This window comes from Salvia hispanica, chromosome 4, assembly GCF_029641045.1.
Source record: "Salvia hispanica isolate PSC_SH4W2 chromosome 4, Shi_PSC_v1, whole genome shotgun sequence".
NCBI lineage: Eukaryota > Viridiplantae > Streptophyta > Magnoliopsida > Lamiales > Lamiaceae > Salvia > Salvia hispanica.
Window position 1 is genome coordinate 58,233,419 of NC_142695.1, and position 26,075 is coordinate 58,259,493.

Consider the following 26,075-nt stretch of genomic DNA (forward strand, 5'->3'; position numbering starts at 1 on the left):
CACTTACCACTTCAATTATTACACACTCCAACAACCACTACATCACTTTAATTATTACACACTCCAACAATGACTACATCACTTCAAGTATTATACACTCCAACAATTTCTTAAAATCATCGCCCTAACTAAATTGCATTCATAAACTGAGACGGAGGGAGTAATATCTAGAAGACTAGATGTCTAGAACCAAAAATCTAGATTGCATCTTATTGCTGCATACTCTCCGGTCTCCTCATTCTCACATAGTTGAAGAGGAACTTTTTAGCACGAACTTTCAAAAATGGATATTTAATATGTTAAATTGATAAAAAAAAAAAGTAATAGGAAAAAATAAAGAGAATAAAGTATAAAGAGAATAAAGTAGAGAAAATAAAGTAAAAGTAAGTAGAGAAAATAAGAAAGCTAAAGTAGTGAAAATAAAAGAGAGTAAACAATAAAGAGAATAAAGTATAATACAAATTAAAATTAAGGCTGACATAAATATTAATTCCCCAATCTTTTCTAAATTCCAAGAAGGGTAACCACAATATTCAAAATTCCTATTTTGTCCTGAAACATTTTGGGTTACGCCACTCTCATCCCTCTCCAGATCAGAGACGATTGCTTTGCTACTCAAATTCAATTCAATTCAATTCAATTAGGTTAAAGATCGATTGGGAGCTTAAACGATTGAGTTCAATTGAGGAAGTATCTTGTATTTGGACAGTTAATTGCGATTGTTTGATTGATAAGAGGATCATATCATATGGAGAAAGACAAGATTGCAGAAGAAGAAGCAGAGGCAGTTGAGCTGGTTCTGTTTCAAGTCCCGGAATGCTATGTTTACATGGTAATTTTCAGTGTTCATGATTCGATTATCTCTACATGTAGCAAAGAAAGTATCTGGTGATTTGATTTGATTTGATTTCATTTTGCCTAATTTTTTGAGGAGGTTTGTTTAAAATTGTTTTTTTTTTTGCTCTTGCTTGCTTGATTGTGCTCTGCATTTTGGTGTGATTTAGCTAGGATGTTCAATGGAATTGATTGTTGTGCTCTTTGTGTATTGGTTTAACTATATCTGTTTTGGCTAAATGCATTGTGTTGTTTTGTGGCTAAGTTGTTGTAAATCGATGAATCTTTGTGTTTTTGTGAAATGCAGTTAGTAATTATTCTACTTCTGTATTCTGCTACAACTGTTCTCCCATTATTTGTCGTTTTTGCGTTGTTAACCGATCCTCGATGTATTCGAGATTTTGTTACCGAGAAGGGGATAAGCGAGTTTTGACTGAACTAGTTTCGATTTAGTGTGTATGTGTGCATCGTTGAATGAATAGGTACGCATACTTGTGATGTAGCTAATCATGTTTTCTTATGGTTGGATAAACCAATGTATACCCGAAAAATTAAAGATTGGATCAGCTTAAGAATTGTTAATTGTTCTAAAGTTAGAAATAAGAAAATGTAGTTACTCGTATGTTCTAGTCGATGAACATATAGCTAATGTTGCACTGCAATGATGTAAATTTCATATGGACATCAAACGGTTATCGTTTTGGGCGTTTTAGTATCTCATGAAATTCACTATGCTGTAAGTAATTGAAAGTTCCAATAACGTTTAACCCGAAAGATGTTGCAGCATTCTGAGTAAGTATAGACTTTTCAGTGTTCTTTTCGGATATCCTAATGTTCTAGTGCTGATCTTGCAGATACCTCCACGGAAATCTGCAGCTTCTTACAGGTTTTCCCCTAATTACTTGTTGATTAGCATTTCCTTGATCATGATTGAGCATCAGTGTTGGTCAATAAAAATTCTTCTTTTAGTACTCTGTCAAGTACTCTTTTCCAAAGACAGTTTGTGAGTTAGAAATGATAAGTAATTTCTCAGCACTCATTCGGAAAAGAAATTATTACTTCTTGCAGGGCTGATGAATGGAATGTCAACAAATGGACGTGGGAAGGTACTTTGAAAGTTATTAGTAAAGGAGAAGAATGCATTATCCGTTTGGAGGATAAGACAACAGGTGGATATTCTCAACTTTCTACTGGGTGCTTAACTAGAGATTCTGTCTAGTTTAATCAGTTAATCTCCAATATCTATGTAACAGGTGAGCTGTATGCTCGGGCATTTTTGAGAGATGGCGAGCTGCATCCTGTGGAGGCTGTAATTGACAGCAGCAGGTAAATGAATTGGTCACAATTCAACTCACCTGCTCGAGAAAAACTCTTGTTAACGTTAACACTCTGGTTCAACTTTTTGAGACTGCTATTGGTTCTTTGCAGATATTTCGTTCTTCGGGTTGAAGAGAATATTGGTAGTCTACAGAGCTTCCTTCTTCTATTATTTTCGAGTGTCTTGTTTTGTCCTTCGAATTATAGGCATAACTTTATTCATCTAGAGAAATAACATACACTCATGTCAGAATAAGTTACTAATTCAATTTTTAATAGTAACCAAACTACATGCCTCTTATCCTGTTCATTTGTAATTTTTTCTCGTTTTCACTCGTGTTGAAGGTGACACATACTAGACATGCTATACAGACATATAAAGTTCCAACCTTTTAAAAGAAATTTAGTATTGACTTGTGTTCTTAATTAAAGAATCATATTGCTCTGAATCTGTAAGTTAGGTAAACTCAATCGTATGTTTTCCCCTATCACGGACCATTTGGGTCGCATCTTCTTTCTCGGCAGTGATAATCATTTGCAGACTGCATAGCCTTGTTGATTTCGCATCTTATCTTTAAACACGAACTGTTTGTAGTTACTTGTTTTCATATATGCCCATAAACACAAATGATACTGACTCGTTATGGTTCATGCAGATGGGCGCCTTCGCCATGCTTTCATTGGTATAGGATTTCGAGAAAGAACTGAAGCATATGACTTCCAAGCTGCTCTTCACGACCACATGAAGTACTTCATCTCCTCGTTTCATTTCTTTTCCCTTATAATAAACCATGCTTAAAGGGCTTTCCCCCTCGCTGTTCTTCAATATTTAGGTATCTGAATAAGAAGAAAACTGCAGAAGAGATGGAGCATCAGTACCAGCATTCTTCTTCAGTCGATTATAGTTTGAAAGACGGGGAGACCCTAGTGCTTCAGCTCAAGAAAGTAATACTATATCTCGAACTCCTTATTACTTTACGTTTGCACAACTAATCTTGTTTCTCTATTCCTACGAAACAGAAAGAAGGAGGCACAGGCAGCACAAAATCCAAGTTTTTCGAGCAGAAATTGAGCAATCTTTCTCTGGATGACAAGTCTAAAAACAAAGAAGGCACAGTAAGCATCAAACTGCCCCCTCCTCCTCCCGCACCCCTCTCACCCGTTGATGCTCCCGATAGGCCTCCATTAGGGATTTCCCCTAGAGTTAGCCCAGGCAAATCTTTTGAAAAGGAGGAGTCATCTGGAGTGGAAAAATGTGAAGAAGGAGAAGCAGAAGCCACCGAGAAGAAAGAACAACATGATGCACCGGATGATGATTTTGGGGATTTTCAAGCAGCCAGGTAACGGGGATGCTGATAACACCAATCCTTGTTCTTTGCCTTTAGCTTAGGTCCCGGAGCTTCGTCCTACTAATCTCGAGAGAGTGCGATCTTTGCGGTGTGGTTTAGACTTGTTGTGTGTGTGGAAGACAAGTCTTGTGTTGTATATTATGAATTGATGAAGTTTATAAATTGCTTTTAGCTACACTCACCATGAATGCTTGTCCAAATCTTTTTATAGATGTGTGTGTGTTTTTCTTTCCTTTTTTTAATCCAAGATTATTACTATTGGTTCGCCATTTATCTTTGTGGTGACTTGAACCTCGATCGATTAGAGTCCGTGTTTTAATCCAAGATTATTATAAAATGCATTTTAAAGGATTATCTATTCGATGCAATTTTTCGATTCTGTCACAAATTTAATAAGATCCTAAGTGATTTAAAGGTTAGAGTGAAATTGGATGACATTTATTCGTGTAAATTACAATTGATAGAATTCGTTTTACTTTATGAATTCTCAAGAACTAAAATTCGATTACAATAAAAAGTGGAAGTGTATGTCCAACTATTGATATATATCGAATATTCAACAAGAAATTGGACCTTTTTTAACTTTACAACAATCCCAAATTATTTTTGGATATTGATAAATAATTAGAATTTTAATTTTACGTTTAAAATTGATTCATAAATATTAATTAATGTAAAATGAATAAATATATATAATCACTCATCTACACTCATTTAGGAAAAATATTTAAAAAAATCAAATTAATATTTGCATAATCACATACGAATATCTCTGTCAAGATAAAATCTCCATGTATTTATTTGTAAATTCTTCTCTGCCAAACTTAAATTAAAGTCTATTAACAAAACTACAACTATAATATCGTAAAAAAATATAGCTAATAGTAAAGAAATCAGATTAAATAAAATTGATATAATTCGATTTAAATTTAAGACCAATTATAGTCCAATTTCTGTACATCGTATAGACACCTGCAATTATATGTCAAAATCATGTCTTGATTAACAATAAATGATGTAAACTAATTATCTATAAATATGAATCTTTGTATGGTTTTAATTTGCTAATCTTGACCCAATTAAATCCCTTTCCTAATCGTACGCGTGGCCAAGAATGAAGAATCCATGTCCAAGAGAAATCAGTTGAATGTATTGTTCTATGCTCTAATCATTCACTCTTTCCACTCAACCACTCCCTCCATTCATCCTCTGTCTCTTGCCAAGTTCCTATTTTTAACCCCTTTTCCACTGTTTTCTGCCTTGATGTTGTAATCAGTGTATGTTTCTATTTTGTTTCTGGTGAAATTTTTGATCTTGGCCTTTTGGGCTCATTAGCTTTCTGTTTTTGTGTGTGTTTGTGTGTGTGTGTGTGTGTGTGAGAGAGAGAGAGAGAGATTTTATGTTACTTTTTTGTAGCTACTGTGATAAAATTATGTTCTTGATGAAATGACTCTATGAATTTGATTGCTGATTTGGTTGATGATTGATGAATTCTTGCTGGGAATTTGGTTTTAGTGAAGGTTGAAAAAGAACCCTTGATTTGAACACTTAGATATTGCTAAATATAGTGTTTTTTAGTAGTTTTTATGCATAGAAAAATATGATCTTTGGTAGTGACAGTATAAGCTGAATTAAAGGAAATTGAGGTCAAATTTAGTTCTTTTATTTGGTTCTGGTTTGGAGAAATTACTGGTTATGTTGGATTAGGTTTTTCTGTAGTGTTGTTCTTGCCTTGAGGCTTTCGAATTCGAGGTTCGTGTTTTTGGCTTCTCTAGTGATAGTTGATTCTTTGTTTCTGTGATGCAAGCTCTCTCTGTTTATGATGTCTGGCTGATAAAACCTTGATTCTATAGAGGTGAACGTTTGGCCGATATACTTGATGCCACACGATGTTGATGCTTTCGAATCCGAGCTTCTTGTTTGATTTTTGTTTCTGTGATGTAAGCTTCATCTTAAAATAAAAGCTTCTGACTTGTTTGATGTTTGCTTGATAAACTTTCGATTCTATAGAGGCGGACTTTTGGTCGTTATGATGCCACACGATGTTGAGGACTTGTTTTCTTGCTAAACACGATGCTGCACCTTGACTGTTATCTTTGTCTTTCAAATTCATCAATTTGAACTCTGTGATTTTGAGCCCTCCTGAGTCATGTCCTTTTCACTCGTTGATCAAGCTTCACTATCTCGTTGATTCTTTAATGTCAGTTAGAGAACAATTTATGCAGTTGGAGAACAATTCTTTGATGGTTACTTAATTAGTGTAGTTGCAGCTTTAGATTAGATACATTGTGTTGTTTTCTGCAGTTTGCTAAAATACGAACACTCGTTATTGCTCTTTCCGTTGTTTGGTTGGTTGGTTGAGAAATTTCGATTCGTGCAGTTAAGTATTAGAGCGATATCCTGCTATGGATTTCAAAGGTGTAGCTTGGGCAGGAGACATATATGAGAAGTTCGAGGCGATGTGTTTGGAGGTCGAAGAGATCATGTACGAGGTATGGCCTCCTTTCGAGTTTCTTGTTTTCCGATAATGGCAGTTTGTTAAGATACAGTGTTTGAACGAACATTTTCTCCGTTTCTCGTCCAGGATACTGTCAAGTACGTTGAAAACCAGGCGCAGAAAGTCGGTGTGAGTGTAAAGAAGTTGTACGAAGAAGTAATGCAAGATTTGCTTCTTCCGTCTCGTCTAGGCCCTGCGCCACCACCGGAAACTGATATCAACGAGAAGCCTAATCCGACCACATCAGAGATCAACAACAAACAGGCTGTAGTCGAAGAAGATATTTGCAATTCAACACCTCAAGACTCGACCCCAAATGTTCGTGACGATGATGCAAAGCGTCTCTCTCCCATGCCACATAGAGTTTTGGTCGAAACTGTGCCATCTGAAGACTGTTGTCGAGAGAATAGGAGAGCTGGACTGACCAGACGCCCTATCGGCATAAAAAGGATTTCTCAACCTCCAGAAGCACCTCGTCCCGTGCCGTCTTTGTGTGAAACACGAAGCAATTACTTTGTGGTTAATGATGACTTGAATGTAACAGCATCATCGGAGTTGTTTGCTCGATATGATTCTACCGAAGCAGTGGCCACAAGTCGGCCTATTTCTGATGCGTCACCCGAGCCCTGCAGCTCTAACCAAATCCTTTCAGCCGAATCTGTAAAGCAAGACGATGGTGCTACCCCTGCGCCTAATGGTAATCTTCAAGTTTCCGTTTTACTTCTTCTATTCGTTTTCTAGGTTGTTTTTATTGGAAGAAAACCAAGAGCTTTCGAGGTCATACTTTTCTGTTTTGTCGTGGCAGATATGTTCAGGGAAGACTGCTCGTTTTCTCGTACCAATTCAAACATTATAGAAACATGCTATTTTGGATCAGCACGCGAGGAAGCCACTGCCTCTTATGAAGGTTAGTGGCTCGTTTCTTCTATTCGAGAAAATGAAGCTTTTCTTGCTGTTGGATTGAAATCTTGTATGTATGATGTTCAGATAATTTCGATATTGAGGCAATCGATCCTACTGAAAAGTCGAGGTTGGAGGAAAGCTGCGTCTTGGTGGAAGGTAACGATGATGAACTCCACTTCGTCTCTCGAGGGTCAAAGAAACACAAGTCGTACAAGGTTTCTACTTTCTATTTCAACCTCTTAACATTATTCTCAGCATCTTCACTGCAATACATCTGTTAACCAACTGTTTCCCTCAGAAAAAGATCTACAACGTGCTTTCATCGAAGTTGAGGTCGACAAAGAAACGAGACCTATGCGTTTCCGGGCATGAAGATTTGAGCGACAAGAACGAAGCAGGGGTGAAGAGCTCAGCTCTTGTAATGGACAGCAACGAAAGAAAACCGGCTACTGAAAGCTCTAGTGACTTTGGTTGGGAGCTTATTTAGGTACGTTTCCGAGCTGCAACGAATCTGAAGACGATCGGTGTTACTGGCTCACGGCTAAGATGAGGTTCAGTAGAGTTGAATGTATTGTAAAAATATGGCTTGCTTATTATAAGGGTCAAAACATTCAAGAATTTAAGCCCCTTTCGATAGTGTAGGATAAGATTTGATATATTTGATAAATGAAAACAGAGTGATTAAAACATCAAATTTAGAAAGGAAAATGCAGCAAACTAAATCGAAATACATAACAAAGGTTTACAAATTCCAATTGACAGTAGCAACGGCAAGGGCTCTAGCTCTTCACAGTGCTGTTTCGGCGTCTGATAATCTCGACGCCCAAATAGTCGACGGGGCCGACCACAGCCACGTGCGGCTTTCCCAGCACGATACGCACAGCAGAGATCCGGGGATGATCGTTCAAGATCTTGGACGCGATCGATTCAGTTACTGATTCGAGAAGATTGTGAGGGGATCCTTCCAATACTTCTTTAACTATGCTGCAATATTCAATGTGCACAATCAAGAATTTGAACCAACAAATGAGTAAAGAGAGATGAGCAGACAACTGAGAGATGTTGGTTACCGATATATCGCGGTATAGCTGATGGTATCCGAGAGGGTGTCGGAAACACCGGCTGGTTGAAGATCCATCCAGGCATCCACGTCGACCAGAAATTTTTGGCCCAACTTCCTCTCTTCTACCTTCACACCGTGGAACCCGTGGAACTGAAGACCCCTCAAAACGAGCTTGTCTCCCTTCATTTCCCCTTGACCTGTTGATACAGCTCGCGAAAGTAGCAACATAAGATCATGTCATCACGATCTACCAAAACATGACAAAAGAGTACAGTTTTACAGTAGCGTTTAACGAGTACTTGCACGATCTAAATATATGTATCATCGTGAAAACGTATATGACTTTTGCTCATACGAGAAAAGCAAAAAACGAAGCTGTGCTTCTGTAATTAGACAGACACTCTGCATTTACATTTCCAACTATTTTCACTTTGCAATATCCAAGTCCAATCAAGTAATCACCGAAAGAGGAAGAGTTCTTGTTCTTATCTGTATGTTTTGTTCAAAGCGATCAATACGAAAGGAACAAATAAACCTAATACAACGACGGTTTACTCAACCACCATGTTTTTGGAAGCAAGCCCCACTTTAAATTAGAAGTAAATATGAAAACTGAAAACACCAAGTCTAGTAGAATCTCATCAAATAGTAACTCAGTTTCATGTATCTCCAGTTTCATATACTCGCGAAAGCTACATACGGCAGTACCAAACTCTTTCCTAAGAATCACATCTACACATACAAATTGAAGACACAGAGTAGTGTGTGTGAGTGTAAGAGAGCACAACGAGTACCTACCAGCGTTGGATGATGTCATACGTGATGAGCTCCCGACGTTCGCTAGATTTCACAGGTGACTAGTCCCTTTCACTCTGTAGTGACAAACAGAGTGTCATGTAAAATACAAGGGCCACTTCACTTAATGGAACACAACATAACAAGTGTGACATTCCAAATCAAAAAACCATCATTTCAGCTCCTCAGTGTATAGGTTTGATCGTTTTCAGCTTATGACAAATTTCACTAGCAATTTCAAATCACAAGAAACTATTCACATAAAAATAGAATCAGTAAAGTAATTAAGCAGTTAACTGGAAAAAAAATCACATTGACATTTTGTCGAACACTTTGCAGGCATGAAAAAACACCGCAGAATTCCGCAACCAATCTCCAAATCAAATCCACATTGCATTCCATTTCCTGATTCAAATCACTTCAACACATAAAAAAACCTAAACTTTTCAATTGTCTCGGTTGAAAAATCATCAATTGCTTGACCACAAATCCGTCCATTAAAAAAAAAAAACAATACTTAAAAAAAGTGAGCTACAACGAGAAGAAGCCCTCACACACAGAAGCATAGAGCAAAGCTGAGTGATTACCAGAAGTTGAAGCTGAAGTAGAAATGGATTCTTGAGGGAATTTATCTCTGGTTTTGCTCAGCCTCTAGATAAAGAAAAATTAATAATTAAAAAATTAATACACGAAATTTCATCCCTTTTTACGAGTAGTATTTTTATTTGATTAATAAATTAACAATAATGTTTGTGTTATTCGATTGATTAAATACTAATATAGTGACAAAACAACCCCAATCATATCATAAGTCAAATGCACTAATCTATAGTTGAGGCTTCAAAATAACTAGTACGGACTAGTATTTATTTTTAAAAATTTGTAAACTAAATAATTTTAATGATGCTGGTAAAGATGCCCACGGTATATGAACCGGTAACTGAACTGCCGGTTTCGATTTTGGAAATTGTTGAATCGGAACCGAACTGCGAGGGTGTTTCGCGGTTACGGTTCCGGTTCCAAAACTGAAAGTTTCAGTTTTGGTTCTGAACCGGCGGTTTTTTACGGTTTTGAACCGCCGGTTTTTTGCTGTTTTTTGCGGTTCCGGCACGGTTTCAGTATGAAAATTTTTGAACCTGAACTGAACCACGATTCAAAAATCGACGGTTTCGGTTTGGGTAAATTCTCACGATTTCGGTTCGGAACCGTAACCGGCAGTTACGGTTTCGGTTTTAACCGCCGGTTCGGTAAACCTTGGGCAGGTCTAGATGCTGGCGGTATTCAACTTTCGAGATGACTGTTTGCCGATTACTAAGGGATGTAATCCGCCGATATTTCTCTTACCAATGTTGATTTCAATTACGCTCGATGTTCGTTGTCGATATGAATTATCGATGGTTTTTTTAGAGAAATCGCGACAGAAAAAACCGTGAGTGACCCGTTTATTGTTATAGTGCAAGTGCTTAGTCCTCTTTATCATTTAAAGTAGGTAAATGTGGCCAATTGGTACTTTTTTTTACTATCTTCTTATATCATCATAATTGACATTTTGGGCAGGACAAAAGGATACTACCAAATAAATATTGTAGTGTATTTTTCGGACTTTTGTATGCTTGTTATGAAAGTAAACTTTTGTAACAACTTTTGCAAAGGTGCCTGTGGGTCATTTTTGCTTTTGGTAAAAATAGTCTAATTCAAAATTATTTTTTATTCGCCATTATTACCCCCATAAACGTAACAACTTGTATCAATATGATCTTTGAAGTTGACCTTTTGTTGCTTAAAAGTATAAATTGGTTGTGATGATGTTGAAATTACCTAAAAATATTATGAGGGTTCATAATTCAAAAAAAAATTATGAAAGTTGATGGTATAAAGTGTTGTTAGATAGGAATATTTCATGATTTCCAAATAAAGTAAGTATATGGTGTATGTAAAATTGTTAGCTTTTGATCATGTCATGTAATGTGGTTGTGTGTATGCAATGACAGACTTGGGTCGGGCCAAGGGTTGACCAACTTCACCGTTTGTCCATGAAGGTCGACAAACTCAAATACATTTGACTTTTAGAGTTGTCGTCAACCTCAAGGTGCAACGACTTCATTTCAGTTCTTTAGGTTTGAGATACATTTCTGTTGTTCGTCTGTCGTTCATTGACAATGATGACTGGCGCACCACCTTAATCTTATAACGCTGACAATGACATTTTTCGTTGTGTTCGTACGAGTTCCTTTCTTTATATCCGCTTATATGTAATTATGTATGATATTTATTGTACATAATCAATTGATGAATTTATTCCTTTATAGGGCCATAGCCCAATGGAATAATGGATGATGGATTGTTCGAGTGGTTATAAAACCACTCAAGGCCCACAATGCTAAGGCTTAGTAGCAATAATTTACTCCACGACTTTAGGCTTTAAATGGATTTAAAAAAAATTATACGATCTTATTTTAAAGTTTTACATATCCGAAAATTTCATGTTATAACTTATAATTAACTGCAACAAACTACAAAGAAAGTCATTTTTGCATAAATCCGAAATGCAAGTCGAGTAATCAAAGTACAATAATTAGAGCTAGGGTCCCTCCAACATAAATACCTAAATAAAATGAAATTAAAGTAATAATAATAATAATGATAATAATAAATGTATAAAAAACTATACCTTCTAGTTTTCGTGTGCGATTAAAGTCACCACGCATCATAGTCGATGGCCCGTTTGACAAGTGGGGAATTCTCGAGTCTATTCTATCGAATGTTTTATTTCATCGACGAGCAATGACGGATAAAAGTGGCAACCACGACAGGCTCGAGACCTGATCAAGCAATTTTTTTTAATTATAATATTATCAAAATTTTGTACTCCCTCCGTCCCGGCTAAGATGACACATTGCTTAGACGGCACGGGATTTTAGGAGTTATTGGTTAAAGTGTTTAATTGGAGAGAGAGAAGGTGGATGTAAGTATTAAAGTAGAGAGATAAAGAAAGATAGATATTTTAATAAGAGTGAGAAAAAGTGGTTGAGTGTATTAATTGGAGAGAGAAAGTTACCATAAAAGGAAATGTGTCATCTTAATTGGGACAAACTAAAAAGGAAAACGTGTCATTTTAAGCGGGACGGAGGGAGTATTATTCAAATGAATCATATTAAAAGTCATCTTTCACCATTTCGATTATGAAATTTCCTGTTTGAAACATATGAAATTACTATGCAAATATTCAATAAGGATTGCTCGGACCCTACATTAACCCTTGTCAAAAGAAAAGGCCAAACACGTCGCTACTTAAATGTTGAAAAAAAAAGCCATTAATAATGCATCGTAAGTTGTGGTCTAGATAATTTAATAAGTTTCTTTAATTTAATTTAGGACTCCCTTCTTCTTATAGTTCTACATAATTTTAATAAGTTTCTTTAATTTAGGACTCCCTTCTCCTTGTATGATTAAATGACTTAAGTTGACTCGGTCTAGTTAAGAAATACACCGTATAATAGAAAAGTGGATAAAAAAATTAGTAAATTCTTATATTTATAAAAGTATTAATAAGATAAATGAGATACTTAATTGTAGACTTACCGAAAAAAAACTTGAAACATTCAATCGTGGATGGAGCTACTGCAGTGGCAGATCTAGGGGGGCAGGAGGGGGCGGTCGCCCCCTCCGTGCGACTAATTTCCTTTTATCCAAACGTAAATTTATCATGTCCGCCCCCTCCGTTTGCCCCGACGTCGCTCTGAAAATTGGAAAAAATTGTCATTTTCGCCCTAAACCAACCTACTAATATACATTTCGCCCCCTTCATTTATGAGTCATGTATCCGCCACCGGGAGCTAGGGAGTACTTAATGTATTACTACATCAATATAGTTAATGTTGCATCATCTTAATTAATAGTAGGATTTTGCCTAAATATGTGAGGGTGTTTGCCTAATTTTGGGTTGGTTTTGTGACTTTGTCCGGCTTTGTTTGCCTAATATTTAATCTGTGTTTATTTTTCTTTATACCACTTAGATAGTTAGATATACCATGAATTGATCGATATTGGAAGACAAATTTGGAATTCTTTTGTGACAATATGGAGCTAGTGATGGTAACTTGCAAAAGCTATTGATGAGTGTGATGATATACATACGTGTTTGTATAATTGTATTGTGTTTATTGGTGAAGATTATTCAACATTCTAGAAAATTATAAATTAGATGTCACACTTTATATAGGTGTCTTGGAATTTAACTAATTGATAATGATTCCAAATTATATCACAATCATTCATCTTCGATTACTTCACCAGCTGGTGGATATATTCAATTCCTTCTCAATCAAAAGTGAAATAACTAAGATTAGGGATATGGATGATGAGAGAGAGAAATAAAGAACTTAGAAATTAGAAGTGTCTATGCATGTAAGGATTGGTTAATTAATGTCTAAGAAATGAGTGATCATTTTTTGAGTTTTCTTAATTAATAAAGTTGTTCAATAAGTCCCCTCGGGGACATCCGATAAAATTGGAACGATACAGAGAAGATTAGCATGACTCTTGCGCAAGGATGACACGCATAAATCGAAAAAAGTTGTTCAGTAAACAACACATGTAACCTATTCCAAGAAGTGGGTGCAGAAAAATATATCGATATGAGTTATGTTTCTTGAATTTTATTTGAAATTACGTTTTGGTTCGAAGATTTAGATCGAAGTGATATGTTTAGATGATTGTCTGATTTTATTTAATAATAATAACTCCGTTGAGAGGTTGTTTTATTTGATACACGTACTCAAATAGAGTGAATGCTTAATTTTGATTTTTGAGATCTAGTAATTAAAGCATGATTAGTTGATTTAACGATTAATTGGTGGTATTAAATTGACATATAATTAAATTTAAATTAATCCATGACATGCATGTTAATAGCACATGGAAACATAGCAACATCCATCACATAATGTCGGCCATTTTCCAATGCTTCGAAATCGAAACTGCACTGACATTTTTTCTCTCTCATCTTTCTATCCACAAAATATTTAACTAATGTTTATTTTATGACAACTAATGTTAATTTCGTTAGTGAACGTGTTTTTATCCTATTGGTGTCCAAAGAAAATCAATTAAATATATTACTTTATTATATCATCCTAGGTTAGTGTTAATGGTATAGTGTGTATTTTAAAATATGTATAAATAAATAAATATTCGATAAGTGTATCATAATTAATTAAATTTATTTCAAATAGTAGAACCAAATATTTATTTGACGTATATTAAGGATCTAGATGCTTATTGCTGTTTTCTTATAAAAAACAAATACGGTTATATAGGCTAAATTTTGGAGGGTTAGGGTTTTTATAAAAAAACAAACAAGTCTTTTATTGTCGTGTGTCCCTTTAATTGTTTTATGTTTTTTTACGTTCGTCCGCAACTTTTCTTTTATAGTACGTAGTAATTTCGAACAGAACATTTGCTTTCTTCTTGCCATCGTTTTATTGATTTTTTGTCGATATTATTTTGTAACGAAAATATAAGGGAATATTTCAAATCATACAACTAAGTGCTAAAACTATTTCAATATTCTATAACTATATGATGCGACAAAAAGAATACTAATAAAAACAAATACAGTATTACATTTTTAATAATACAAAGAGAATAGATTCACACATTTTTTAAGCCAAGAAGAGGCTCTATAGTACTATAGGTGATGGTGAAATGTTTTATTTTACTTTATTAGTTCTTACAACCGTAAAATATAATTATCATTCCATGTGACATTCATTGATATATGAAAAAGAGAAGATCGAAAAAGTATTACAAGAATAAACAAATTATTGTGCACCTATTTATAGTACATTTTATGATTATGAGTGTATGAATTTACGCAATAGTCTTTTAATAACTAGAAAAAAAAATACTATGTGGGTTAAATATATATCGACTATTATCACAAGTATATTTAATAGATCAATCACTGGACTCGAGATCAATAATTAATCTTTATTTTAACTTTTGTTAGATTTGTAATCTGTCATTATTTAATTTATCTTCTGACAATGAATGTGATGATCCTCTATTATTATTATCGTACCAACAATTGTAAAATTTCGTATATATGAATAAATAAACATTTTATGTCTGCTCACTCTTAAAAGCATTAATGGAATAAATTAACTAAAGTAAGAACATGAGATGCCATCTTAATGGGATCATAGAGTTTTAATTATCTACTTTTTTATAGGATTTTAATTATGTTTTTATTTAGACTTGATATTTTAATTATGTATGCTTAATATATTACTAAAGCAAAAAATAGGACAACTGTATAAATATATAGATGCATAGGCATACTATCAAAATCAAAATAAATAGTACTACATTGACAAATAGTTTAATTAGTAGGTGACCACTAATTAAATATACACACATCTATTATTTTAGTAAATATTTGTACTGTTTATTTGGTCCTTTGCCATCACCTTTGGTGGGGATTTTGCGTGTTCCATTTTACTTATTTTTCTTCGAAAACAACTTAACAGACATTAGTCATTTTCATATTATCCGAAATTATTTTGTCCAATTATAATGTTGCAAATAACAATGTCAAAATTGTAGATCAATTGAAGTCCATGAACTTTGGTGGAATTATAGTTTATTTATTATGAATTTCCCTATTTATCCCTCTCGTTACACACGTAGAATATACCATATTCGTAAAAAGTAAAGTAGTGTGACGGCCGACGAAACTCGTTAGATCATACAATGAAGAAAGTCGACACTGCATCAGAAAATAGAAACGGTGCAACTGTCGTCGTTGACTATGAGCGATCACAAAAGAAGAACGCAAGTGAACCTCGAACCCAAAGAGTTGTTGTCGAAGTGTCGTATCGTGAAATTGATCATGACAACTTCATGTTGTAATAATTGAATGAACAATTACATAAAGCTCTCTATGATGATTAACCGAGAATGACGAAGAAGGAGCATAAACTGTAGAGCGGAAGCGTACCTTGATTCATAACGAATTGAACGGCGGAATTGCTTTGCAACGGCTATGGATCTTCCAAACGATCAGAGACATTCTTCGCAATAGTCTGCCGAGAGAATACAGAGATATCGAATGTTCTTCTGACGTCTGGGGACCATAACCCTAGCTTATATTTATATTAAATATAAACCCCTTTATTTTCTATTCGGTCCCTCATCAAATAGAAAATCACTTTATGGTATCTACACTTATTTCCATAACAATTAAATACACTTTAGCCCAAACTTTAATCTTTATTGGATCACTTTAATTGGGCAACTGAAAGATAGCCATACACATTAAATTAGTCATGTGGAAGCCCAAATTTCTAACACTTCATAGACCGAATTTAATAAAGTTTTCGGCCCTTATTGGTTGGCGATGTCTCCAGCCGACTCTCCAATCCCACCTGAATTCATCGTTTACTTGGACTGTACACGTAGCGATAATTGTATCTATATTATCTGGCAACACCAAGCAAGCTTACGCATATCTATGTATTATTGGTGGGAAAATACCACATGTCACATAATTTTGCAATTTCATCAAAACTAATTTTTGTCTTTATTACACATCACAAAAACCAACACAACTTTCATTTGCCTCTCTATATGCAATAAAGAAGTTGATAATTGATCTCAACCCACATGCACTTAATTCATCTTACATATCCAAATTTTCATTTATTTCCACTGCTCCTACATTAATTTTTCATTTATTTTTTCTGCTACCACTATCTATATATGTGGCTGCTGGAACTGCACAATTTCATTCCAGAAACAATATATTTTCTTCTACAAATATAACTTTTGGAAAAGCAAATTACAGAAAATAATGAATTTTGGTCGGCATAACCCACAACTTTAAATTTACCATAATTTTAATATTTTCTCAGTTTTTCCTTGACAAAAATATTCCAATTTTCAAAATATCGAAAATTTACCATGATTTTAATAATTTCTGAATTTTTCCTGGACAAAAATTTTCAATTTTCGTTTTGCATTTTGCAATATATTGGTAAACTGATGTATCATTTTAAATTGATAACGCGGTTGAGTTATTTGCTAAGTGTGTTAAGAAATACTGATAAAATTCATACAGTGATGCTTAAAGTCACCAGATAGACCAATATTTGACAAAAAACATGTCTTCCGCGGTTCCACCAATTTACTCTTACCAAAGTTACAAATGTAGTAGCTTAAGCCCCTAACTTAGCATGAATGTTCTCAATCTTTATAGAATTTTTTGAATGTCATATATTAGATAAAATTTTATTCAAATTACAGTCTGTAGAAAAAATAATGTTAAAGTTCGTGTTCTTTACCGTCGCCTCTTAAAACTGTAGGAAAAACTAGAATCGGACCAAAATTCAATATTTTCCTAGCACATTTTTCAATATCATCATCGAATTTTTGATATTTCGTGCAAATCAACGCGCAAAACATACGTTACTTAAAAAAAATACGAAAATTATTATTTCAAAATTTCAAACTCGAAAGCTTAGAGCATCTCCAATGGCGGACGTCGCGGAAGTCCTACCCGACGTCCGCCATTGTGGAGCAAAAGGTCGGACACGTCCGTCCCATTAGCCCGTCGGATGTCCTCGGATATTCTCGCGACGTCCTACCTGACGTCCGCCATTGTGGAGGGGGTCGGACGTCCGAGTTAAAATTAAATTTTTTTTTAAACTCTATAAATACGGCTCTATATATACGTCTCGTTAAATTTCGTAAATTTGAAACGTATAAATTGAATAATTGTGATTTTATTTTATTGCGGAAAGTCCTAGTAGAAATCCTACATTGTGCAGTAAGATGAGAAGTCCTAGTGGAAATTCCTAGTAAAGTGGCAGGAGATTTTTGTGGAAAGTACTAGTGGGAAGGGCGTCACCGATGCTAGCTTCTCCCAATTAAAATAAATTTATGCGTCCACCCCTACCCTACCCACCCACCCCACCCTCCCCCACCCCCACCCCCACCCCCTCAACAAACTCTGCTATGCTTACATGCATAGGAGTATAAATAGCATCCAACTGTCTCCTTCAAATTTCCAACTCCAAATTTCAGCAAAAAATGGGGCTTCTCTTCACACTCCTTTTCCTCTCACCTCTCTCCCTCCTCTCCGCCGCCGAGCTCAACACCACCCGCCGCGCCCTCGCCGGCGCCGCCAATTGCAACATTTTCCGCGGCAAATGGGTGTACGACGCCTCCTACCCGCTCTACGACTTCTCCACCTGCCCCTTCATCGACGACCAGTTCAATTGCCTCAAATACCGCCGTCCCGATCGGAATTACCTCAAGTACCGCTGGCAGCCCTTCTCCTGCAACCTAGCTAGGTAATCAATCGCTTCAATTTCACTCGCAATCGCCGCATTGTAGAGAAATCGCCGCTGATTTCGATTTTTAGCTGATTAATCGATTCAAATTCACTCGCAATCGCCGCATTGCGGAGGAATCGCCGCTGATTTCGATTTTTAGCTGATTAGTCGATTCTAATTCACTCGCAATCGCCGCATTGCGGAGGAATCGGCGCTGATTTCGATTTTTAGCTGATTAATCGATTCAAATTCACTCGCAATCGCGCATTGTGGCGGAATCGGCGCTGATTTCGATTTTTGAGCTGATTTGAGCTGGAAATTGCAGGTTTAATGGTTTGAATTTTTTGGAGAGAATGAGGGGGAAGAAGATCATGTTTGTTGGCGACTCGCTGAGTCTGAACATGTGGGAATCGCTGAGTTGCATGATTCACGCGGGAGTGCCGAAGGCGAGGACCTCAATCGTTCGAACTGAGGGACTGAGTCAACTCACTTTCCTGGTTAGTCCGAATTACCTTTTTACCCTCCTTTTTTACCTTTTCCGTTTTACTTTTACCCTTGCGTTTTTTCACCTTTTTACAATTAGTTATAACGAATTATTAATCTGACGTCATTATACAGTAAAATTTGATAAATTTCACTTGATTGATTTTTTTAAATTTATGACAATTATACTTAGGGAGTAAAACGAATTTCTAGGAAAAAGTTTGATTTTAGCTTTGATTTATTTGGCCAGATTGAAATTCTAATAATTGGGGATTTTTGCATTTAGTTATAGCAATTATTTATCTCACGTCACTGTAAAGTACCTCCTCCGTCCCCGATTAAGTGTCACACTTTGACCGGACATGGGTTTTAAGAGATGTAAAGAAAAGTTGGTTGAAAAAGTTAGTGGAATGTGGGACCCATTTTTTATATTGAGTTAGTGGAATGTGAGACCTACTTACTATTTATGGTAAAACTGAAGTGTGATTCTGAATTGGAGATGGACCGAAATGGAAAAGTGTGACTCTTAATCGGAGACAGAGGGAGTAAATAATTGCGAATTTTTGGAAATTAACCACAATTATAGCAAGGGAGTAAAACTAATTTATAGGAAAAAGGTTGGTTTTAGCTTTATTTATTTGGGCCAGCTTGAAATTCTAATAATTGGGGATTTAATTTGCCCTTTATAAACTTTAGGGAAAATGGTCAGTGTATTGATTGGTTTCTGCTCTTTTTGTCGCAATATTTAGTGGACTTTTATATAAAATAAATATATTAACATTATAGGCACAAAAATCTATAACTATCATAAATGTTTCTGAAATTAAAGAATTATGGAATAAAAAACTTAACATGAACATTTAAGAAAAGAATATGTGTAAACTATTTTAATAATAATAAAAAAAAACAATTAAGCACTGTATAGCATTTTTATATGCTATAGTTTGATAGTTATAAGTCATGACTAGTGATAGTGACTAGATAAATAGAAAGAATAAGAGAGTAAAATAATTGGGTTGAATAGTCAAAACATAAGCATCGTCTTGTTGTTTTTTCTAATAATAATATTTTCATTTTATCCTCAGAATTTTTACTACATGATATTATGACAATTAATCATCAGTGAAGAAAATTGACAAGACATTAACATATTCTCTAGTTACCAAAAATAAGCCAACATGGATGAGATATATATCTATGTATGAATGACTTACAATTTCATCAAAATATAGACTATTGAGGGTCAATATATCCAAATTGCACGTGCTTTTATCCTTTTATAATATATACACATGACAAAGTATATTTATTATAAAGTGATTTAAAAAGTGCTTTTATCCTTGTATAAATGTATAGATATGACAAAGTGTATTTATTATAAAGTGATTTTAAAAAGTTTTGCTAGTGTCATAGCTTAGTGGCAATGAAGTTAGAAAAAGGAAAGGCAAAAGCTTTATTTATTGAACAAATTGAATAATATTATTAATAGTCATAATATTTGTTAACAATATTAATAAAAATAATTGAAGTCATAAATTGATTTTATTAATTTTGGAGGCGGAAAGGGTTACACTTTTTGTAGGTGATGAACAATTATTGAATCATTAAAGGCGAAAATCGTGCTGAAATTATAGCCCCACAAAACAAACTTTTTAAAAGATGCGATCGAAATTATTTTATTTAAATTGTTTATCTAAAAAATTAGGTAAATTTTCAATAATTAAATTTAGTTATTTTCTTAGAATAAATTATTATACTTTATAGTTTCATATTTTTATTTGTTATGTATTTTATATACTGACAATGGTACTATATAGTTCAAATAGTATATAAAAATAAAAGATGATTGTGTATATTTATATGTGTTTGGCACTTTATGCCAAAATCATGACAAAAATCAAAATGTGTCATCATGAAATTTCTGCATAATTGGCGCCTATATATGTATTCAATTAGTTGACGTAATTTGAATAAGGACTCAAATTCAAATGAGGACTTTATGTGATGAATTCATGATTATTTTTGAAAAAAAAAAAGACAGCCAATAATTGATTTCACCAAAGTCCACTTAATTATCCATGTCTTTTTTCTTCTTCTATAGAAATTACTCAATAAAATTCAATAAATAAGAATACCTTTTTTGGCATAATCAAGAATTAATGATTATTTAGTTTAAATAATCTAACACTTCACGAATATTATCCATGTATTAAAATATAACATATCGTAATTCGTAAACAAAAAGTCTTATGTCGTTCATAATGTTCACACCAATATTTGGTGACAATTTTAATACGATTGAATTAAAAACAATTTTTTGCTGTTAATTTTGCGTACACGTTAACGACCTCTGTCTGCAATAAAATAGTGGGGTTAGTATTTAGAGAGTGTATTTATTGCAGCTGAGTAAGTACATTTATTATTCAAAATTTTCCCACTTTTGCTTCAATTATTTTGCATCGAAATTAATGTCCATGTATGCTTTAGTTCATTAATGACACACTAAATGTAGGAGACTCGTGCAAAAAATTAAACGTAGGAGCATATGTTATTGTTATTTTAATTTTTAGCAATTGCATAGAGTTATGTGGTCACAATGTCATTAGTAAAAAATAATGTTATATAAATTTAATAATAAAATTTTACACTATGGCTATAATTTGATATACTCCTTCTGTCCCACTAGAAATAAAACATTTTCCATTTAGAGTTGTCCTATTAAAAATGAAACATTTTTTTAAAATAGAAATAATTTTATCTCTATTTTTCCTCTTTTCTTACTTTACTCTCTCTTCTTTAACTCACAAAACACTATATAAAATCTTGTGCTGAAAAGCAAACGTTTTATATTTATTGGGACGGAGTGTGTATAACATTGTATTTTTTCATAATAATTTATGGAAATTTTGCCGACATAATTTGGAACTACATAGATCAATGTCAACTTATTGAGTTCCATACACATGGGACATTGACAACGTGACCACGTGGGCCCCACGAAGATAAGAAAAAATCAAATTGAAATAAGAGAGTGATATAGATAAAAAATGATTGAAATATTATTAATAGAAAATAGATTTACTTAGAAAAATTATCATAAATGATAGAATCAGTTTGGTGAATAGACTGAAAAAATATGATTATTTTTCGTAGACGGATATAGTAAGACAAAAATATGTGGAAACTATAAGTCAATCAATGTTTTTAGGTATAATACTTAGATTTAATCGGAGTTTCAATTGTGATTTTTATAGAATAAATTTGTGGTCTATTTGTTGCCTCTTTATTTTAATTTCTTTTCTTTTTTACTTAAAATTTCACCCATGTGCAAAGAGATAATACTTGTACGATAAAGGTTAGTTTTATTTACATAATTTTGGTCCACCAATTTGTCCTATCAATTTGTCCTTGAAAAGAGTTTGGTGTTACTTGCTCAAATTATTTTTCCTTTACACTTTATAAACCAACTTTAAGCATATAAATAGTAAGAACAATGTCCTTTCAAAATGTCATTTTCATCTATTCATAAGATTGCAAGTTAGTTTGTCTTCTATTTTGTGTTATAGCTCTATCTCCAAATTGACAGTTAATGTCATGTTTTGTATCGTATTCGTCGCCCTTTTGCTTATGTTTTCTTGCGTTCGTTCCTTGCTTTCAGTTTGTGATGATTTTTAGATAATTTTATATTGTGTATATACGTTGAATTTGTGGATTTTTTGTTATACATTATGATATCTTGAATGATCTAAGTACCATGTTGACATTGTTTTAGAAATAGACAAAAATTGGTTCTTGAATTAATATTGGATGGGAAATATTCAGGATTATGGGGTGAAATTGTTATTGTACCACACTCTATACCTAGTTGACATGGAGAACCAAAAGGCGGGCCGGGTTTTGAAGCTGGATTCAATCCGGAGCGGGAATGCGTGGCTAGGAATGGACGTCCTGATCTTCAACTCGTGGCATTGGTGGACCCACACCGGAGGTTCTCAGCCGTACGTTCTCTTTACTACTATGTTTTCTTGCTAGCTATTGAAAAAAAAATTGAGTTTCATTTCACTGAATTTAATTTGGATTGGTATGTGAATATATGTAGATTTGATTATATAGAAGAAGGTGGGAAATTGTACAAAGACACGAACCGACTTGTAGCATATTACAAAGGGTTAACTACTTGGTCGAGATGGATCAATCGAAATATCGATCCTTCCAAAACTAAAGTCTTCTTTCAAGGAGTCTCTCCCATGCATTACGAGTAAGTACTTTTACGTTTATTTTGACTAATTTATCTTTGAACTCGAATCCAACGTAACCGAAAAACAACTGAAAAAACGACGAAAGCATGTAAGCCGAGTCAATGAGATGACCTAATAAGCTAAGTATGAATTGCGTTATTGCGTGAATTAGTGTGTTTTACGCTCTCAAAACCTATTTATAGGCAATAGTGGGGACCTAGAGTCTCGCCATTTATGGCGAACCATAAAAGCGAAAAGCCTTGGCTAACGAACATTTCCAGCGATATCTAAATCGGATTGTCTATCACATTTGTCTATTGTATTTGCGAATGACTGGAAATTTAATTTTTGACCCAAACTTTCGCAGGGGAAGGGAATGGAACGAGCCAACAAGATCATGTAAAAGCGAAACACAGCCATATTTCGGGTTGAGGTATCCAGCAAGCACACCTCAAGCAGCACTTGTAGTGAACAAAGTGCTGAGCAGAATCAAGAAGCCTGTGTATTTGCTTGACATCACATTGCTCTCCCAATACCGAAAAGACGCACACCCCACCTTCTACAGCACCCACAGCGGCTTGGACTGCAGCCACTGGTGCCTCCCGGGCCTCCCCGACACGTGGAACCAGCTGCTCTACACGGCCCTCGTTGGCTGAGGACTGGATTCTCCATTTCCCGATCGTGGTCTAGTCGAGTCTCATTCATTCCATTGGTTCGTATTTATGTGTTTATAGGGCGGGACGGGATAGAAAATAGACGGTCTCGTGTGTGTAGGTTGGAGGGAGGGTTTGTTGATAGAGAGGAGAGGAAATTCATTTTCTTTCTTTCTAGTTTCATATTTGTTGTGAAAGTGTTATTAATAAGAATGGTGGTGTTGGTGGTTCAAATGTAAACTAGCTCATTGTTTAGGCAATTGAACATCTAAATAGTGCCTCATATTGGTGAAATGAAGAAGAATTAAGTTCAATCCTATGCTCTTTTTATTTACTAGTGATATTATGTCCAATAAAAATAGATATTATATTCCATTTTTTCGTCCCAAAATAATAGTCCATTTTTATTTAAATATTTCCCTTCGCTCCCACAATAAGAGTTTTATTTCACTTTTTTTCATAAATGATAAGTAGTTTTCACGTTCCACCAACTTAATCCACTCACATTTTATTATGAAACTAATATATATAAGTGGGACTGATATTTCATTAATTTTTCTTTACATTTTTTAAAATTCGTGCCATAACTATATATGATTCATATTGCAGGACGGGGAGTAGCTTTTTTTTTAATCTCTAATGAAGTGGAATTTATTCTTTATTAGTAATGCTTCAGTTATTTTTTATTTCTATTTCGCTTTTTGAATTATGAATTGCGCATTAAAATTGAGGTGGTTTCAAAAGTTATCTATTTTTATTAGACGAGGAGTATACTTTAACTAAGCAAGAGTATACTTTAACTTAGTAATTTATTTAAGTCCCATCACTAATATTCAAAGGTAAAGATGATCCTATATTCGAAGCAGAGTATAATAAAAGCAACTTTTTTGTAAAAGTTGACCACTTTTCATCTCCTCCAAACATTAAAAGCAACCCACAAACAGCTAGACATGATGCCTTTTTGCATAGTAAATACTCTATTCGTCCCCCAAAATTCGTTACCATTTAACCCGACACGAGTTTTAAAAAATGTACTACCTCTGTCCCTGAAAATTTGATACATATTACCATTTCGGTCCGTCCCTAAAAATTTGATACACTTCACTTTTACCATTTTTGGTAGTGGACCCTATATTCTACTAACTCATTCATACTCACATTTTATTATAAAACTAATACATTAAAAGTAGGACCCACATCCCACCAACTTTTTCAACTCACTTTCCATTACATTTCTTAAAACCCGTGTCGGGTCAAAGTGTAGCAAATTTTGGGGGACGAAGGTAGTAATAGAAAGTGAGTTGAAAAAGTTAATAGATTGTGGGTCCTATTTTTATATATTAGTTTTATAATAAAATGTGAGTACGAATGAGTTAGTGGAATATGTGGTCCACTACCAAAAATGGTAATAGGGAAATGGGACAAATTTTGGGGGACGGACGAAAATGAAAAAATGGGACAAATTTTAGTAGACGGAGGTAGTATAAAACTTTAAATAATGATAAATAATCAATTTTTATTCCATAGTTTCAGCATTTTATACAAAACTAAGTTAACTGCAAAGAGCATTAAACGTATCAATTTTGACTTTAAAAATATCTCTCCATAAAATTCTTGGCCCAAATTGCCCTGATAGATCGAAGGAGATGTTGAAATACTCCAAGGGCAATTTGGTCGGAATTATTTTTGCAGGACATATTTAAACTTGCATTCAATCGAGCCATATTCTTTTTTATATTATTCTTATAAATTTTTTAACACCAAATAACTTATTTATTTTCTTTTATTTTATTTTTTAATATTTTATAATCTTTTCTATTAATTTATAATTTTCTCAATTTTTATATCTAAAAATTGTCTGAATTATAACGGAAGAACGAAGAAATGTCTCATCTATGATGGAACGAAGCAAATAATTTTCCACAATTATTCCAATATTGCGATATTTTCCTTAAAATAATATGACAAAGATTAAATATTTGTCCCGAATAAACTAGGAGTACTACTAGTAAACAAAACAAAACGTTTCTAATTTATTGGTATTTTTGTTAGATATGATATACTACTAGAATAACAATAATTTTGGTAACATGAAAATCGATTCAAGTTATATACTAAAATCACAATAAATTTTCTTCGTTGAAAATCGCAATATACAAAAATTTCCATATTCTCAACAAATATTATAATTTAGTTTCTGCTTTGGTGTTCAATTATAACTTCAGATTCTTAGATTATTTTTATTTTTTGTGTAACAGACGACTATTACATCAATTTCCCAGTTTCTCTTAGTATAAATGATTGGAGATGCTCTTAGTTTACCAAAATTTGTCTTAGAAATTTTTATCACTATTTTTATAATTCTCTCTTATATTTTACTATTTGTGCATTAAATCCGTGCAATCTACAATTAAGCCTATATTTAATTGGACAGGTAGCATAAATAAAAACTAATATTTGAAAAATATATGAAAAATATTAGAAAAATATTTGTAACATAGTTGACAAAATAGCCATGCACCCATTCAAAGATATTATCAAACAAATATTAGGCCATAATTCGATATGATGTCTCACAAAATCTCAAGAGATAGAAGGCAATCTGGTA

The 26,075-nt window shown here is 34.0% G+C and overlaps 4 protein-coding genes and 1 non-coding gene across 7 annotated transcripts; 4 read left to right on the forward strand and 1 right to left on the reverse strand.

Annotated features, from left to right (window-relative positions):
* The first annotated feature begins 603 nt into the window (after positions 1-603).
* Positions 604-3,681, forward strand: LOC125192881 (Adaptin ear-binding coat-associated protein 1 NECAP-1). The gene is made up of 8 exons (XM_048090552.2): positions 604-832; positions 1,689-1,720; positions 1,903-2,003; positions 2,088-2,160; positions 2,263-2,294; positions 2,808-2,898; positions 2,985-3,096; positions 3,172-3,681. Exons 1-8 carry the CDS (start codon positions 749-751, stop codon positions 3,493-3,495), a joined length of 849 nt encoding a protein of 282 aa, XP_047946509.2. The 5' UTR covers positions 604-748; the 3' UTR covers positions 3,496-3,681.
* An 851-nt stretch (positions 3,682-4,532) lies between these two features.
* LOC125196758 (uncharacterized) lies at positions 4,533-7,594 on the forward strand. 3 transcript variants are annotated; one of them, XM_048095373.2, is made up of 6 exons: positions 4,533-4,649; positions 5,881-5,992; positions 6,085-6,694; positions 6,803-6,904; positions 6,985-7,115; positions 7,199-7,594. In XM_048095373.2, exons 2-6 carry the CDS (start codon positions 5,906-5,908, stop codon positions 7,385-7,387), a joined length of 1,119 nt encoding a protein of 372 aa, XP_047951330.2. In that variant the 5' UTR covers positions 4,533-4,649; positions 5,881-5,905; the 3' UTR covers positions 7,388-7,594. The 3 variants fall into 3 exon arrangements, with proteins under 3 accessions (XP_047951330.2, XP_047951329.2, XP_088913277.1); XM_048095372.2 differs by lacking the exon at positions 4,533-4,649 and adding an exon at positions 4,657-4,777; XM_089057151.1 differs by lacking the exon at positions 4,533-4,649 and adding an exon at positions 4,861-5,440.
* Positions 7,535-9,489, reverse strand: LOC125196759 (dihydroneopterin aldolase 2-like). The gene is made up of 4 exons (XM_048095374.2): positions 9,346-9,489; positions 8,762-8,835; positions 7,971-8,160; positions 7,535-7,884 (listed from the first exon to the last, which is right to left on the reverse strand). Exons 2-4 carry the CDS (start codon positions 8,778-8,780, stop codon positions 7,680-7,682), a joined length of 414 nt encoding a protein of 137 aa, XP_047951331.2. The 5' UTR covers positions 8,781-8,835; positions 9,346-9,489; the 3' UTR covers positions 7,535-7,679.
* Positions 9,490-13,243: 3,754 nt separating this feature from the next.
* On the forward strand, positions 13,244-13,346 carry LOC148929717 (U6 spliceosomal RNA). The gene has a single exon (XR_016129830.1). It is a non-coding gene; the product is annotated as a U6 spliceosomal RNA (small nuclear RNA).
* A 4,415-nt stretch (positions 13,347-17,761) lies between these two features.
* On the forward strand, positions 17,762-23,781 carry LOC125195589 (protein trichome birefringence-like 39). The gene is made up of 5 exons (XM_089057152.1): positions 17,762-18,111; positions 18,419-18,590; positions 22,399-22,574; positions 22,676-22,834; positions 23,182-23,781. Exons 1-5 carry the CDS (start codon positions 17,849-17,851, stop codon positions 23,468-23,470), a joined length of 1,059 nt encoding a protein of 352 aa, XP_088913278.1. The 5' UTR covers positions 17,762-17,848; the 3' UTR covers positions 23,471-23,781.
* Positions 23,782-26,075: the final 2,294 nt, after the last annotated feature.